Source organism: Helicoverpa armigera, chromosome 18, assembly GCF_030705265.1.
Source record: "Helicoverpa armigera isolate CAAS_96S chromosome 18, ASM3070526v1, whole genome shotgun sequence".
In the NCBI taxonomy this organism is placed as follows: Eukaryota; Metazoa; Arthropoda; class Insecta; order Lepidoptera; family Noctuidae; genus Helicoverpa; species Helicoverpa armigera.
Genome location: NC_087137.1, coordinates 10,723,640 through 10,741,260, shown reverse-complemented (window position 1 = coordinate 10,741,260; position 17,621 = coordinate 10,723,640). Strand labels below are relative to the sequence as shown.

The 17,621-nt window shown below is 40.0% G+C and overlaps 2 protein-coding genes and 1 non-coding gene across 6 annotated transcripts in view; 2 read left to right on the top strand and 1 right to left on the bottom strand.

Moving 5' to 3' along the window:
- LOC110380263 (inositol polyphosphate multikinase) overlaps positions 1 to 3,498 on the top strand; it is a 14,312-nt gene extending 10,814 nt beyond the window's left edge. For all 4 annotated transcript variants that reach the window (XM_049848493.2, XM_049848490.2, XM_049848502.2 and 1 more), the window contains exons 4-6: positions 211 to 399; positions 773 to 962; positions 2,164 to 3,498. In XM_049848493.2, the coding sequence (XP_049704450.2) occupies positions 211 to 399; positions 773 to 962; positions 2,164 to 2,638 (854 nt within the window). In that variant the 3' untranslated portion in view covers positions 2,639 to 3,498. The remainder of the gene's footprint in view (positions 1 to 210; positions 400 to 772; positions 963 to 2,163) is intronic.
- Positions 1,671 to 1,799, top strand: LOC126057015 (U11 spliceosomal RNA). Its single transcript, XR_007512391.2, has one exon. It is a non-coding gene; the product is annotated as a U11 spliceosomal RNA (small nuclear RNA).
- LOC110380258 (AN1-type zinc finger protein 4) lies at positions 3,386 to 17,621 on the bottom strand. Its single transcript, XM_021340184.3, has 7 exons — positions 17,124 to 17,621; positions 7,651 to 7,855; positions 6,956 to 7,086; positions 6,386 to 6,541; positions 5,790 to 6,014; positions 5,223 to 5,376; positions 3,386 to 4,856 (listed from the first exon to the last, which is right to left on the bottom strand). Exons 1-7 carry the CDS (start codon positions 17,302 to 17,304, stop codon positions 4,532 to 4,534), a joined length of 1,377 nt encoding a protein of 458 aa, XP_021195859.3. The 5' UTR covers positions 17,305 to 17,621; the 3' UTR covers positions 3,386 to 4,531.

Sequence of the window (17,621 nt, the reverse complement as noted above, 5' to 3'; positions counted from 1 at the left end):
AATTTCCTCGATGAGGTGGGATGAAAAGTTACGTGTTGCACTCGAGTGCAAAGATTTTTCACCTTGTCATGATTATACAGAGTCATTATTATTGTCACACTCGCTACGCTCGTGTTTCAATTTTAGAATCCTTCGCTTGCTCGGTCATCAAAATTGAGCCCGCGGTTAAAAATCAACTTTGCACTCTTGTATAACAAATAACTATTCCAGGTAAAAGAACATGGGACCCCCTCGCCACTGAAGAGAAGAGGAAGAACGAGGAGAGCAAGTACGCGCTGTGCAAGCAGCAGTATGGGTTCTGCATCCCTGGCTTCCAGGTGTTCCGGCTCGGCTCCGGCAAGATGCAGCGGTACAACAAGGATTATGGGAAGAAGCTGCAGGGACAGGCTGTTAAGGATGGTGAGGACGCATTTTTGTGTTCGGTTTTTGGTGAAATGAGTGGGGTTGGGGGGTTTTATATGGTTGTTGTTGTGTGCTGAAGTTGAAGTTGAATGTAAGGTTATTAATGTTCAGTAAATGATAATTAAAATATATGATTTGTGAAGCCTTTGCATATTGCTGCGCATCTGACTTCGTCAACCCGAGAAAACATCGCATAAAATCGCGAACAAATACCAGTCGTGTCTTCGAATTTCCAAGAGCATCAGGAATTATGAAAAGATATTGAGGTTTCTCGATCTTTTGGACCAACCTGTATAACTTAATTTTGTTAAAATTTCCCTCTTATTATTTTGCCTTTCTGACTGGACTGACAAAATTAAAATATCCCCAGCACTTCGCAACTACTTGAACGGCTGCGGCCGTCCCCTGTGCCGGGCGCTGCTGCTGCAGTTCCTGTCGGCGCTGTGGCGCTGCGCGGGCTGGGCGCGGCGCCAGCGAGCTGCCAGGCTCTACTGCGCCTCGCTGCTGCTCGTGTACGATGCTGCCAGGCTCCGGGACTGCTGCCAGGGAGATCACTTCACGTGAGTGTCTGCACTAGTGCCGGGCGCGGCTCTACTGCGCCTCGCTGCTGCTCGTGTACGATGCTGCCAGGCTCCGGGACTGCTGCCAGGGAGATCACTTCACGTGAGTGTCTGCACTAGTGCCGGGCGCGGCTCTACTGCGCCTCGCTGCTGCTCGTGTACGATGCTGCCAGGCTCCGGGACTGCTGCCAGGGAGATCACTTCACGTGAGTGTCTGCACTAGTGCCGGGCGCGGCTCTACTGCGCCTCGCTGCTGCTCGTGTACGATGCTGCCAGGCTCCAGTGCCGGGCGCTGCATCTGCAGTTCCTCGAGCAGCTGTGGTCTGGGCGGGTGCTGGGTGCTGCACACACTCAGAGATAAATGGACCGCACTCATGGCATAAACTCAGATCAATTTTCCACAATTTTCAAAAATCTCTGCCCATTGTATAACAAATACTATACATTATGTCTATGAGCTTTGTTTTAAATGATCTCCAAATTATTTGGTTTCGTTAAACCAATAACACCACGAAAAACAACCGGCCCTTTTTATAAACATTGAAGTAATTCTAATTTTTACACAAACCTCAACATAAAATCCTTCAAGTAAAACTGGTTCCAAATCTCACCGATAGATGGCGCTGTTACTTTAGAACACAATCCTGAATCGCGCTATGGTTTCGTTACACGCCGCAGTACAAGTGTCCGCGAGTACTGTTCGAGAGCAAAAAGGGTGTTTGTCGCTTAGATGGCACGCGTGCCGCGAGGTGCGCGGGGTATGGCCATCAAGACATACCCAACACGTCATTTTTGTAACGGAGAGGCAGTTGGCTACCCTCATGTACCGGCGCCTCCTCTAGAACACCAAGAAAACTAGGAAATTCCACTATCATCAGTCATTAGGAGTTATCAGTTATCCTGCTTGCTAAAATGTTTCTTTCAGTCTTATCTTGAGAGAATTACCCCCGTGTGTAGCCAGATAAAATTTCGTGTAATAAAATGTGATTCAATGTATCAAGAAACATTCTAATGTTGGAATATTTTTTAAATCGATCCAATAGTTTTTGGGTTTGTTTGTTACATACATACAAATCTTTCTTTGGTTAATAATGCTTACGGGGGAACAAGACCTCGATATTTTTTTTTCAACGCTTATCCAAATCTCTATTATATTATTTTGCCGTCAATAAATACTTATCCTCACTTATCTCACTTGCAGTGAACGCGTGAACTGCCGTCAGCCGACCGCCCCGCGGCGTCGTCACTCCATGCACTCGGTAAACGCTGCCGACTTCAGCGGCCAGCTCTCTGCCAAGGGACCAGTCTACAGGAAGCTGCAATCCGTTCCTCTCACCCCCATGACAATGTCCCACTCTAGTTTCTCCCCACCACCACCAATAAGTTCACCCTGGAGTGATGCTTTAGCCAGCTTTAATCATAACCATTCATTTGAGCATAACTACGAAAATAAACTTTCCAAAATCAAGATGAATTATAGAGCTATGCTTGACCAGTTATCCTATGACTCCCCAACACCCAACCCCTGGGGGACGGTCAAGATTATAGACTTTGCTCACGCATTCTTCAATGAAGAAGATGAGAAGGACATTGACGAGAATTTCCGAGAAGGTATCGAAAATTTGGTGGAAATATTCGAGACTTTCTTGAGAGAAACTGACGATCAAGTTATTTGATAAATTAACGTGTAATTTTTGGTGATAATAGCTTTTTAGTGGCAGTATGAGACTTATATGAACACATGTTTGTGTTGAACTTTTAAATGTCTGTTAGTGTGAGAACTTAATTGTTTTAGCTAGTTGCAATTTCGAATTTGCCAACACATAAGTTGTTCCTGAATAACGAATATTTTGTGTCAAAATATGGGACATTGACTATGTACTTAAATTGTATACATATTTATGTTAAGAACAAAGTTGTACTTCTAATCAGTATGAAACTGCGGTATTTCTATGTGTCAAACTAGATATTATGTGTGTATTAATGTTTAGATATGTGTAAAATTAATGGTTTGAAACCTATAATATTCGTGTTGTGGCGAATTCTTGTTGTAAAATGAGTTGTATATGTTAATCGGTCCAATTAATACATACTAGTTATAAAGTTATGTACTTATAATGTCAGTTTTAATGTTAATTCACCGTTAGTTTCATAAAAATCCATTAAAATTAAAGTTTTATTAAATCTATTGCTAATACTTTTTATTTTGTTGACAAAGAAAGCCGCAATAGATTTAAAGAAGCTTTGACTTTAATGGATCCTTGTGTAACTGACGGTCAGTGTAGTTAAGACAAAGTAATGCTCAATTTTGTAAGACGTCCTCCACATGAGGCGCACGAGCCTCGTGCGTCGGAGGGAGGCCTCATGTAGAAGATGCTTAACTTCCATAGTCTACGAGGGACATGCCGAGTCAAAATATAATAGTACTTAAATAGATTTTATTATTCCAAATAATAGTTTTTATATCTGTTATAATAAGTGTGAAATGTAAATAAATCGTTTGACGCTCTCGCGCTATAAATATTTATTATCGAAATCAGCCAAAATTATTTCTCCCAAATAAACATTAACTATAAACTTAAATTATACAATCGAATACGAAAAAATTGGCAAACCCAGCCGACAATAATGATTAATGAGTGTCCTGGGCAGTGCCTGCGCCGCCACAGCGTCCTGTGTGCCGGCCAAGCGGCGCCGCGGCCCGCTTCCTTGTACACCAAACATACTCAAACAAATATACCTAGCAGTTCTAACTACTTAGAACGCGATTATTTACAGTAAGTAGGCCGACAAACAGTACCACGTCACGAGAACAACGTCTGTGCTGCGCGATCAAACTTTATTGCAAAATGTTAGACTTTATGATTGGTTAGTAACTTCTACTGATACATATTACTTATTAGTTAATTTGAACAACATTCACGTGATTTAACGACCGCCACATCACAGACATCACTCTACAGCAGACGAGTACAGGCGCCGCGTGCCCAGCACAGTCGCGCTACTAATGTTTAGACACCGAATATAGTGGCATTCCAGACCAGGCAAGTATGATACTCTATAAAAATTAATATGTTTTAAGCATTAATTAATCTAGTGTTATACAATGTATTATACAACAACAAATTAGGCCGAGTGCACACCGGACGACAACAACAATAACACTTGTATAACTCCAATACAAGCAGTGTAACATCGTAATATTTTACAATCGCAGTCTTTTGTTTACAATACAGATACTTTCCTGTACTACGAGTACTAGATAATGAAAGTATTTACAAAAGACACGTAACGAACATAACAACAGGGAGGGGACGCACGTCCTTGCACTGGAGTTAGCTGCGTACACTACGCCGCGTACGACGCGTATAGCGTACCGAGTACCGCGCGTACAGTCCGGCGGCAGGACGCGCCTAGCACGAAGTGAAGCACCTCGCCGCATAACATTACATGATATTTTTTTGCAATTTTTCCCACGACGATTTCATTAGAAAAAGAAAACAAAACACACACGTGGCGGAGGATTTTTGAACATTTTTATCTTAAGGTAAGCGTGTAGTGCGTCGGCGCTAGATGCGCGGCAGCTTGGGCGCGTGCAGCGGCAGCGGGCGCGGCACGTCGGCGCGGTAGTCGTAGGCGCAGCCGTGCACCTCCGCGTAGCGGTGCGGCGCGCAGTAGCTGCCGCCGCAGCGGCAGCGGTGCAGCGTCGCGATGCTCAGCCGCTTGCGGCACAGCCCGCACCGCGTCCGCCGCCCGGCTGGGGGCGCCGGCGTGGCTGCTGCCGGGGCTGCGGGCGCGGGCGCGGGGGGTGCTGCGGGCGCAGCGTCGAGGCGCTCGTCGCTGAGGTGCAGGTGCTCGCGCGGCCGGTGCCGGGACAGCGCGGGCAAGATGCGGCTGCAAATATTACTTTGTTCATGAACATCTGATATGATGATATAAACAACCCCAGAAACTTAAACTTGCTTTTTAGTCAAAATATTAATACGTATACAACATTGACATTGAAATATGAGCTCAAGTAAAATATTAAATTGTAAAAACTGTACGAGAATGAAAAAATAGTGAATGCACCTGTGTCTGCACAAATGCTTGTATACTATAAATAAGTCCTGCGCAACTGGCTAATCTCTTCACGCGAGAACAACCGCCGTAACCGATAATCGGTTAAGAAGGCATCATTATTACCGTACATGCACCATTAATATTTATTTAGTTATTTATTGAAGGCGAACCAACTACATATCTACAAAAGCTTGTCACCTGTTCCTCTTGAGGTTCTCGAGGTCGGAGGTGGAGGAGGAGAAGAGCGCGTCGGCGAGCGGCGCAGGCCGGCGCGGCGCGGCTCGCACCAGCGACGACGCCGACTGCGAGTGCGCCGCCACCCAGCCGCCGCCCGCGCCCAGCACGAGCGGACCTGCGGGGGAGAATGTTATTTAGTTACGTATTTTGAGATCAGTTGTCAATCTTATGGAATGTACTGGTATTTCATATTGGTCGGCTGTCTATTTAAACCATTTATTTGCTACACAGACACGTTATATTTACAGGACAACAAACAGAAGGAGAAAATGATGTGTAGCAGGAGACTCAGCTCAGTATACGCTATTTGACCTGTTCAAATAAATATTGAACCCTTTTAATTATGTAGGATTTTAATTTGAATATGGCTTAAATATAGAAATAAAGAGTGATCTTAAAAAAGCCTAATCAGATTATAGATAAGTTTAACTTGTGCAAACAATGTTAAAATATAAGTATTATGAAAAAAAAAATTATTCCACCAAATATTTATAACTTTGATTTTATATAATTGAAACAAATACTCACCATATTCAGCCTGTATCGGCTGCAAGTTCTTAGTGATCTGTGCCTCCTCGTCGTCTCTGAGCAGCTGGTCAGCGTGGCAGTCGTCTCTGAGCAGTGGGTCGGCGTGGCAGTCGGCGTGGCAGTCGGGCAGCACGCACAGCGCCGCCAGCCGCGACGTGGCCGGCTGCTCCGCGCTGGGGACGGATAAGCTCTCCTCGCTGCGAGTCTTCTGGATTTCCACTTTGTCTGTAAAACAAATTGGTGGATTAGAATGGGGAGTTTTACTGCTTGATTTAACTGTCCAGGATTACGTTTTACGAACTTTAGAGAAGATCCTGGACATTTGGCGCAACGTATCAGTGCAATATGTGGACCATTCATCGATGACTACAATCCTGAAAAAAGTGACTTGACTTTATGGAATTCCTTGCCGATTATTCTCCATGAGACCAACTCTTTGGAACCGTAAACTTATTTTACGTTTCGAAAGAGCTTTCATAGACCTATTTGAAATAAAAGAAATGACTTTGACATGATTTTGCTTTGGAATTTTGAGAGCCAAACTATTTTGAAAATCAACCCTACTATTTCTTATTTAATAGGTGAATTTATGTTACCAGTCCTATGATGGTGATGTGTGGGCGCGTGTCGCTGCACGGAGAGCGACTCCATGCGGCGGCGCAGGTCGAGCATCTTGCCCATCGTCACCGCGTTGTCGTGCAGCGACCCGCCCTCGCACGACAGCTGCGGCAGCGACGACGACGTCGACGAGTCTGACGAGAGGAAATAAATTTATAAAGTTACAACTATATAACTTGAAATATTTTCAAATAGATCTGTGTAGAATGAAAGAAAACTGTCACATTTTTTTAGATATTAGATGCCTCTGTATGTTAGATGCCATTTGTTTTCTATGGACGGTGTTTTATTTGTTATAGCGTTTTCGCTGTTACGGCTTTTCCGTATCGGACAAAATCTAATGTATAGGCTATGTATGCTCATTGCGATATGTATGTATGCTCGGTTTTGCTGCCTTCCACAAAAATAAACTAGTGTGAAGAAGCTGTTACTGTCTTCAAGACATGTGTTCTAATCTTCGGTCCCAAACGACCGTATTTAGTCTGCATCACGGGTTGTACGGCGCGAGTCGGGAGAGAAGCGCCATAAAGTTTGAGCAGAACACTTACATTTGTTATGGTCAAGCGGCGAGTATGTGCCGTCGCGGTTCTCCTGAACTCGCAGCATGTTGACGCGCTCGCCGTCGCGGAACACCAGCACCGTCACCTTGCAGCCGCTGCCGCCCCACTCCACGTCATCTCTGCAAAAGTAATATAGCTAGATCAGCACAAAGAAAAGGGGTGAAACAGTCAAAAACAGCTTCAAAATTTATTAGACCTTGTAAAACTAGAAACCTACTTCAAGAAAGCACAGGAGTCACGATTTTTGAGAAGACTATCCTTGTCGATTTTTTGTGTCAGTTTTGGAGAACCTATCTCTTCAAATTGCATTTCTTTTCTAGGCCTTTAACCCAAAAATGAATGTGGTGGAATGGGATGTTATGTTGTTCACTTCTTTGAACAGGCTAATGTCAGTAACAACGACCGATTGGAACAATTCTTTAGTGTCATACAGATTATATATCGACTTTTCCGAGCGCTTGAATTACCTCGATATAGCAGGATGCGGGTGAAACCGCAAGTAAAGGCCAGATTCTTTTTCTGGAGCCTTTTTTCTTTAATCCAAATTATATGTAAGAATACTAGTTCTAAGAACTTGCTAAATGACGGCATATAGAAGAGTATGGAAGGAGAAAACATGCTGCGCCGACCACAAATAAAATTGGGATAAGGACAGGAGGATGATGACTAGTTCTATGTGTTACCTGTTAGTATCGAGCAGCCTCTCGATGTCCCTCCAGGGCTCGGCGCTGGGCGGCGGCGGCAGGCGGCGCATGGAGATGGGGCCGCCGCGCATGCCCAGCACGAGGCGCAGGCGGGCGCCGTCGCCGATCGCGTGCTCGCGGAGGGAGGATGAGTCTTCCAGCTCTTTGAGGTTGTATAGCAAGTGCTGCTGGGACACCGGGATACCTGTCATAAGGCAATGATGTTAGAAATAAATAAAAAAAACTAAAAAAACACGCTTTTTGTAACGTTTCTGAGCTCATATATTGTCACATAGAGCGTGTGCAAAACTTCATCCTAATCGGAGACCGGGAAGTAGGTCAAATTAAGATTCCAAGATTTTCTTACATACATAGTTACAAGTGAAGCTTAAGAGTTAAAAAAAGAGGTTTATTCTGTCGCTGTTAAATATAGGCCCAAGATCGATTAGGCTAACGCGCTTTGAGGGACCCAAATCGTTGGCAACTCGCATCCTTTACAAATTCGTCAGTTCTTCACATTAATGAAAATTTTAGTAAGGGGCAATAGTTGCTGGATTCAGGTTGCAATACCCAATTACTTTGAGTACAATTTTTATTCTTGTAACAAAATACCATCATATGAAACTCATGCTAATATCAGACATTGTGTAGCGCTAATCACATGTCAGTTTCAATTTACCTACAAATTATAGACGCTGACTTATGCTTGTTAATGTAATGTGAGCACAAATACATTCTCAGCCAACTTTTAGAATTCAAACCACAAATGCATCTATAAAAGTTAGACTTCATCAAAATTTTACGCAAGTCTAAACAAAAATTACCTACTTGTAATCTAAACACACCGTTTGCAATTACGTCACTTGTAAAAACAGCACGTGCCATACAACAGTGGCTCAACGAATTTGGCAATGAGTTTTTACACGTAAAACATCTGATAAGTGGCCACGCATGATTCACAAGCCTGGAGGACGGCCAAGCGAAAATTATCCTGTCACCATAGAGACACGGAACTTTCTTTTTTAAACATCGATTACATCATGCCAATGCTTTTAGGCAGGTGTTCCAACCTGGAGCTGCGAGATTGTTCGAAAGAGTTACCGTGGCCCTGGGACATAAAAGGCAGGAAGTAACATGGTGGGTTTTAGCCAGTAGGAATCTGACACTCCCTCAAGCTGTACCCACAGCGGGAGGGGTCATTAGATGATTACCAAAAAGAAAGGTGTTCAACCAGCTTGGAGCATTTTAAACCATTTCATTGGCCCCTTCTCATCTTTTGAGAGACACAGGCCTAAGATATAAACAGGAACAGATTAATATACGCGTAGTTCCCAAGATCCTTACATAATAAGGCAGTGTAGAAATAGGCAGCCGATATAAGACTTCGTCTTTCGCGTGCGATATTAAAAGGATTCCCTGAAGACGTAATAAAGAAACCTCTTAACTTCTACAGCGGCTGACAGTTTCATAACAACAAACCAACGCATTTTTCCTCTTGACAAACAAAAATGTATTCGTATGACTAACATTCCTGTTATCTGGGAAATTCTAACGTCTGAATAGCATGTCAAAATTCGATAAAAAATACCAATTTGATCGTTCATATATTCTCAAGTAAACAGAGAATTTTCTAGAACGAATCAATTGCGCGGACGGCGAACAACAATATTCTAGCAGAACAGATTAATGGCATGACGCGCGGGCGACGACACTCGTACATGTTGCGTCACTACACGTGTAGTTACGTACACATACGTCACGACAGGAGGAAGGAAAATCAGTCACATACAAAACAAACAATCCTTGGAAACCCTTGGGAACACGGTTGGAAGAAGCTTTTAGTCTTTATTGAGTATTGTCGGTAATAAAGACCTGAGTTGAAGTGGGATACGTCAAGCTGGATGGAAATATGGACATGGTTTTAGTTTTATTGAGGATAACCTGTGCCTAAAATTAGTCTGATGAAGTCAAGATATAGATTGTTGCGACTATGCTTGTTCAAGAGACTGATATCACGCAAGATTGAAGCGAAGCGCCGTTTAAATTGAATGACCTCTGCGCGTCTGTGTATGCTGTATTCGGGCAATAAGCTGAAATCACGCGCATGCTCACGACGCGCCTGTCTGGGCATTCAGACGCTGTCGGCACAGCTAGCAACCTTGCCAACTAATCTTATCATCACGACATGGGCTGATCTCTCAAAACTCATGCCAAGGTAAGACTGAGAAATCATTAGAAACAGGTAATAGCAGAATTTTCGAAGTCAATGTTCACTCAGCTTCGGTACATCCACAAACATCAACACAGGTGCCCGATCCAAACAATATTATTTTCGATTCGGCAGCCATTAAACCGATTCCACACAATTCGTGAATGCGTGCGGCAATAAATCAATCGCGATAAAACGATATGAGTGCGAGGCAGGCATTACATATCTCAGGCGATCGCTTGGCACGACATCAAACGTGCCAGCGTCATGTAAACCCAGTTGACCTGCGTAATTTCAACAATGTGAACACACCTTTATGCCTCGAAATAACATTCAGCTGTTTTGAGTAAACTTGTAACTAAACAGCCTGTCGGTTGGCAAGGATTTTTTAAATACTTTATGAGCTTATTTTAGCTGAATTTACATTTTAAATGTGAGCTCATTACTCCGAATGCAACGGATCTTCATAACTGCAACGGCATTTGAGATTTTTTATTAAATTAATTAATCAAACGAATTTATGAAGCTAGAAACGTCTGTCCAGTACGAAATGGTCTTTATTTAACCCAGAGAACGCTCCTTAATGTCCTCACCAGGGTGAATGTCATGAAGGGCACCGATTATATCGACTTTATGCCTGACTCCATGCATGTTTCTAACAGATAGCTAAATAGATTGCCGATCTGGATATTAATTACTTGAACGAAGTTTGGAACTAAAGGATCCAATTGGGATCTATTACAACAGTACAGACTGAGTAAAGGTGAAGGAAAACATCTTGAGGAAACGTGGACTACAAAGTTTGAAATAGCCAAACCGCATCGAGCAAGCGTGGTGATTAACGTTCATTCGTCTCTGTATGAGAAGAGCCCTGAGCTGCGCAGTGGAACGATAAAAAGGCTGATGATGGACAGTTGAAAGCTGAATGGAATCCTGATGATTTGGACAACCAGGTCCCACTGTTATGTTTATTTGCTCTATCTATCTGTGAAGGCCTTTCGATTGATCTAATGATGAATTGGGGACAGCGTGAGTAAAACTTTATTTTAAAATCGTTGACTCATAAGCGCGATCTAGAAAAATAGATTTTGGGACTGCTGTCTTTAATTCTGTATTATTAGCGTTAGGTCGTTATTTGAAAACATAGGAGGTGAAATTGAAATAGAAAATGAAGAAAATATCTTCTCAACTTATCAGAAATCTATACTCCTAATTGAAAATTTTTTTTTCAGTATTAGATAGTCGGACTATCTATCGAACTATAGCCTGCCTCGGTGAATGGACTATCATATCATCCATTCACCGAGGCAGGCTATAAAGCTTCTTATTATTCGGGTGCACGGGACACGGGCGAAATCTTTAGAAATAATTTGGCTACTTCGTCCCAATATCTGATGGAAAACGTTAGTATATTTAGATGTTCCTTCTGATAATATCATAGCCTGGGTCAGCTGTATTATGCGTAATATCACAATCAACGACTTTCTAAAACAAATAAACAAAAATATCTATAATCTACATACTAGAAAATATTATTGAACAAAACATTGTCTTTCTACCTTTCTATTTATAGGTATTAACAATATTTCTACGACAGATAAGTGCATTCCTATGTGTACTTGTAATCGACGAATAATGTAAATAGGTGCTATAAAACATCATTAAAGTTTTTATACAGTATACTTTCTTGATCATCTATGTACTAACCATTTTTAGTTTGTAAGGCTCCAAAACTGCTGAACCGATTTGAAAAATTCTTTCACTATTGGACAGTCACACTATTCCCGAGTAAATAAGGCTATATTTTATACCGATACGGACAGTATTTTCAACGGGATGAGGGTGAAACCGCGGGAAAACGACTGATACTGTATATTCAGTATGGTTTTTTTTTATAAATAACGTTGATTCTATCTATGATAGATAAGATTGAAATCTATTCTTTGCCTTTAGCCTTTGTTTATAGATAAACAACAAAGTTGTTTGTATGTTTGAGGAATTTATTCCCAATAACATAGATCATATTACTTTCAGTAATCTATTTAGCTCAAAATTAAAGCGACGACATATTCAATCAAATACTAACTAAATAAATGCGTATTTAACACCTTTTATGACGAAATTCAATAAAAATGTATTGAGTCAGATATAAATACAATGAGACAGTGAATGTCCTTCTACTGAAGAAGGAAGCAAAAGATTACAAAAACATTTCATTGAAGATAAAAACGTAAATGTGTTGTTTCACGTTTTCCTTGCAAGGTGAAGAGATCTTTGTTAACGCGTTTGTTAATGTTAACACTTATAGGGTTATTTTCAGGCTCGGTTTTTCCTGAATTATCTCAGTATAGTAGGTAGTATTTTTGCTCTAATACATTTAAGAAAAAGGAGCGATTGTACAGTTTTCGTGAAAGCTTTGAACGTTTCATCAAAATTCGTACCGTTTGCGCGCTAAGATGTCTTTGATACCTTAAAACCTTACATTATTAAACAGTAAAACCACAGATTATATAATAGTTACTACGTAACAGATAAATCACTCCATACAAAAAAGTCCATACCTACTGTTATAAGCACCTACAAGTTCCTAAACTACCTACAAATTCATAGCTGCGTTAGAAAATGAACCTTAAAAGCTCCAGCGCTCGATTGATATTTCAATGCGATAGCGCACAGTTCAGTGACCGCGATCGTGCCGACAGCGAGCGTAGGGTTGCCTCTTTCTTTCCCATGTTATCCAGAACTCGGTAATCATTGCATGTATAACTAAGTATAAGGTATAAGTATCTATAATTTAAGTATCTAAAGTAAGTCGCTTATTTTTAAAATGACAAAGAAGATAAGTATTTTTACTTTAAAAAATATAGAAACCTATGTATATTCAAACATAGGTATAAAATATTTCTAAATAGTTCCTACCTACACAAATCAAAATAGTTCTTCAGTTTATTAAATAATTTAAAAAACCTAATAAAAAATAAACAATGACCGACTTGTCTACATCTCTAGGTAAACGGAAAAACGAAAGCTTTATATTTTTTCTTTTACTAGATCTGCATGCAACCAAGCACAGTACATAACTGGCCAGAGGTCGACATCTCCACTAATAAAAATAATAAACATAAAACGCGCGCGTCGCGAGCGGCTGTCGAAAGCCCTGTGCCGCGAGGGGCTACCGGTAACCCAGCGAGCGGTAGGCATTTATCGCGCGCAAGTACGTCGAGTGACAGAGGCCTGGTAAAACTGTCACGAAGGTACACGACCTGTCGTCGTAGTTTGTTTACAAAATTAATTTTCATCATCAATGTCGACTTAAATAAACATGATCGCAGGTCGCCGAACTATCGATTTAATGATTAGTAGAAAATTTTTGACCTCTTTACTTATATTGTTATGGGGTAGTGTACAAACAGGAAATAATTATTACTTGAATCAAGTAATCGCTATTCATAGTATCAATAGATAGGGGCAGTATTCAGTACCAATGTACCATTACATTGCATTATAAAGAAAACTAACTTCCACACAGAATTTCTCTCAATGAGGGTTTTCAAAAATGGCGTTCACCAGGTGGCAGCACCGAGTCGTCAGGTCCAGGTAACTGTCAAAGTGCTTATCTTTACTATGAATAGTGAACGATTTTAGTGTTTTTAAACGGTTTTATTTAGCTTACCCTGTTTGTTTTATTATTTATTCTTGGGTCAAATTTAGTAATTCAAATTTACAGCTTGGCAAAAAAGAGTCTGACGCGGTGACAGTTGGAACTAAAAATCAAAATCAAATAAAAATTGTTAACATCGTTAATACTGGACATTGAAGTGTCCAAGGGACATCGCCTACTTAAGATTGAATATCTCCAAAAATAACAAATATCAAAATCTGTGAATCGTAGTATTCCGGTTGCCACAGGTGCGATAGTGCTGACCTCATTTATTCCACACTCTTTTTTGCCAAGCTGTAAGTACCTTGCTGTTGTCAGATTGATCTGAAATTTGGTACACACCTTTAATTCCGATGACAATACAATATACTAATATCAATAACATTGTAAATCCAAGATGGCCGCCAGTACAAAATGGCGGATTACATATTTTTTCCACAACCCCCTCGATATGGGTATCAAATGAAAGGGCTACTCAAGTAGAATACTGTCAGCAACCCCAGCGGGGCCCAACAGGGCCAAGGCCTGCCTGGGCTGCGGGATTGTCCTGGTACATAAAAGGCCTACGACGAAACACAACGGTTTTTAGTCAGTAAGAGTCTGGCACTCCCTCACCGCTGCTGACCCATATATAGAATGAGGAATATTCGGTAGGCATTTTCATTAAATACTAAAAACTAGAAAATAAAAAATCGGTAAAAAAACTTTTAAGTTAAACGGTTTTATCTTATGTGCACTGAAAACTAGAAAATAAAAAAAACTGTTACTTACCTATAAACCTACATAGGTGGTCCCGGTCATATTAGACTAAAATAAAAACGTGGGGGCCCTCTGAAATCCTACCTATGGCAAAGCATATCTTTATACTTTGGTAGATCGTGAGCTCGGCGTTCGCTGGTGAAGCCGCTACGGCTGATTATTGATTGTCAAAATCTCCAGTTACGATTATAGTAAGTAGAAATCCACACCTATTATACCTCTAGAAGAAAGTATTACAGCAATAGTTAGGTAATGGGCCCCACGTTTTTATTTTAGTCTAATATGACCGGGACCACCTATGTAGGTTTATAGGTAAGTAACAGTTTTTTTTATTTTCTAGTTTTCAGTGCACATAAGATAAAACCGTTTAACTTAAAAGTTTTTTTACCGATTTTTTTTTTATTTTATAATTAAAGCACTGCATTATTGTTTTACTATTGCGGTTGAGTAAATAAAAAAAACTAAATCATATTGTGTTAAAAAATTTTTCAACAAGCTTTTCCTTAGTACCAGTGACTTTTGCACCCTCTCTCTTAGCTCAATTTTTAGTTCGGAAACCTTATTCTGACCGTAGTCCATAATAAAATCAATAACACTTCCAATATAACAGAATTTCAATAAACAATAAGTTCGGCACCTACAATTCCATACTATTTGACAGCTGTTTGGACCAGACGCATACGTGGCGCCACCCGGTGGCAGAAAAAATTTCAAAAACCCTCATTGTCATGAAGAATTTAACATGGAACTTAAACAACTAAACCAAAGTCTCCTTAAGACCTCCTTAAGAAAAACGCTTCACAGATTTCATTCGACATTGTTAATCTTCTAAGTAGTGGTAGTAATTAAAAAAAAACAGAGTGAATACCACAAATAAAAACCTCTTGGGTATGCTTGGGTATGGTAAAGCTGAAACATACAAGTACGAGTTTATCGTTGGTGAAACTCAATTGTTTTTGACTTCTATAGCTGAGTCACAGCTTGGAGCATGATTAACAGGTAATAGTATTGTTTTCGAGTTTTCACCAATCATAACACACTGAATCAGGATTAACTGTTACCTTAATGAGGTCATGTCATGACTAATCATTGAAATCATATAAATATGGATATAAGTTTTTTTTTTTTTTTATGAAATTAATTTCTTTATTTTCGAAGCTGTACATTACATCACTTTTACATGCCAATTTATTTTGAAGCATACTAGGGTTGCCTATTTCAGACAATTTCTGAGAAGAAATGCAGAACAAAATAAAGATTTATGGCCTTACTACAAAAACTTAAATGGCTGTTTTACACTTGTCTAAAAAAATTGTGGCTGCAAAATGAACCATATGTCAACGTCATAATCGGACATTTTTTTAGACAAGTCTTAAACTGACGTTTAAAAGTTTTTGTGGTAAGACGGTAAGGATTTCAGCCTCTTTCATATTTTTAGGATCTTGACTATATTGGTTATGTTATTCTAATCTCTAATTCATATTACTACCGGGTTTTATTAAATTCCTTTCAGTCATTTGTGTGTAAAGGCATGACAAATATACACACACACTCGCAAACTTTCACCTTAATATATTAGACTAACTATGGAAATGTATGTTTATTTAGAACAGTATATTTACCTGAAACTGTAGAAGAAAAAGAATGTACATATTTCCATCAACTTTGCGAAGGACGAAACAATACTTCAAAACACACATGATGAGAACATGTGTTGCCAATAAAAAAAACTGAACTTAGGACCCAAGACTTCTTGGAAAATGTTTTTTAACCTTGACCAAATAAGTAAACAAGTTAGTAGGGCACTTATCAACTCAAGAGGCTTAATTATTGTTTAGCTTTGCATACATAATTACCCTTTTTATTAATTTTCCATAAGTGTTGTATGTATATGGACTGTTTTAAGCAGTAACATGGCTATGGTCTTAAAATAATTGGTAAATTGTGGTCTTTTTTGTTCCTAGTAACAATTCCTAAAAAAAAAGGTCCATTTAGTAGATAAATCCTTGCAAATAACGCAGAATACAATGGTTTCCAATGGAAGTTTATAAGACATATTGATTCTATAAATAGAATGGTTTACAATGAATCTTGATTACTGGGAGGACATGATTGCATCAGGACTTAGTATTGTTTGCAAAAATGTATAAAATACTAGAAACTGTTACAAGTAGCTGGGATAAAAAGGCAGGTGGTGTCTGAAAAAACCATTGTCCATGCATACAAAGGAAAACTGATAAAGAAGCCATACAATTCTTTAGAACAGATGTGTGTCCCAAGGTTTTCTCTTTCCATAACCTACCCTAATAATTTTTTTGTATATGATTTTGGTACACTGCCAAAATGTTCCTCAGTATACAATAGTACCACAGTATTGTTTAATTTGCAACATAAACAGCCTGATAAGTTCAAATTTGAAAGTTTACAAGGAAGCCTTCCAAACAGGTTTGTTTGACATTAATTGTTGGCCAAATGAATGGCTAATTCAGACTAAAAGGTTATTTACACAGTGTGTATAAACAAGTATTGTGCACTCACAAAGCTGGGCTCAACAACACAGCTACATAGTGTTGTTTACTCTGCCATGGACTTAGCTCTTACACAATACTATAATTAAATTACTAATAATTTTTGTTACCTTCATTTTTTTTTAAATGAATGTGATATGTTGTCATGATGCACATTGGGTTTTCCCTGGTGAGCACAGGTTATCAGCGACGTATGGTAGTTTTACGACGCACTTCACCACAACATCCTTTGTCGAGCGTGGATGACGCACGCTCGAGCCTACCCTGTCAAATAACATATACAGTTGTGTAATACGCAGGCACACACAACACTTACCTTCAACTCTGAATATCTTCGACTTAATGGCAAATATGGTGTCCGTGGGCAGCACGGTCATTTCAAATGCGGTTCCAGTGAGTGTTTCCACGAGAACCTCCATCGTAGACTGGCTCGGGCCGTCGTCCTGGAAACCTTTAGATCTATTCGACAGTCTCTCAGGGCATCCATGTTGTGACATTTCACACGCGGTTCACAACAATTGACTATCTGCACAACATCGCAATTCACGGAAATGTTTTCACAAAAGTTAAATAAGACACGGAGCACTTAGGACAATCGCACGATGACGGAGTAAAGTTAAATTCACTGCTACGGACAGACATCGAACATGTTTGCAAATATTATATGAATTACACGAAATCGAAAAACAAAGGAATTTTTTACTAATCTATTATTATTTTGCAACAAAAATAATATTACAGTGAAATAAATTCTTCGTGACAGACGATTATTTTTTTTCTGTTGATTGATGGTGAATGGAATGAATGAGTCACT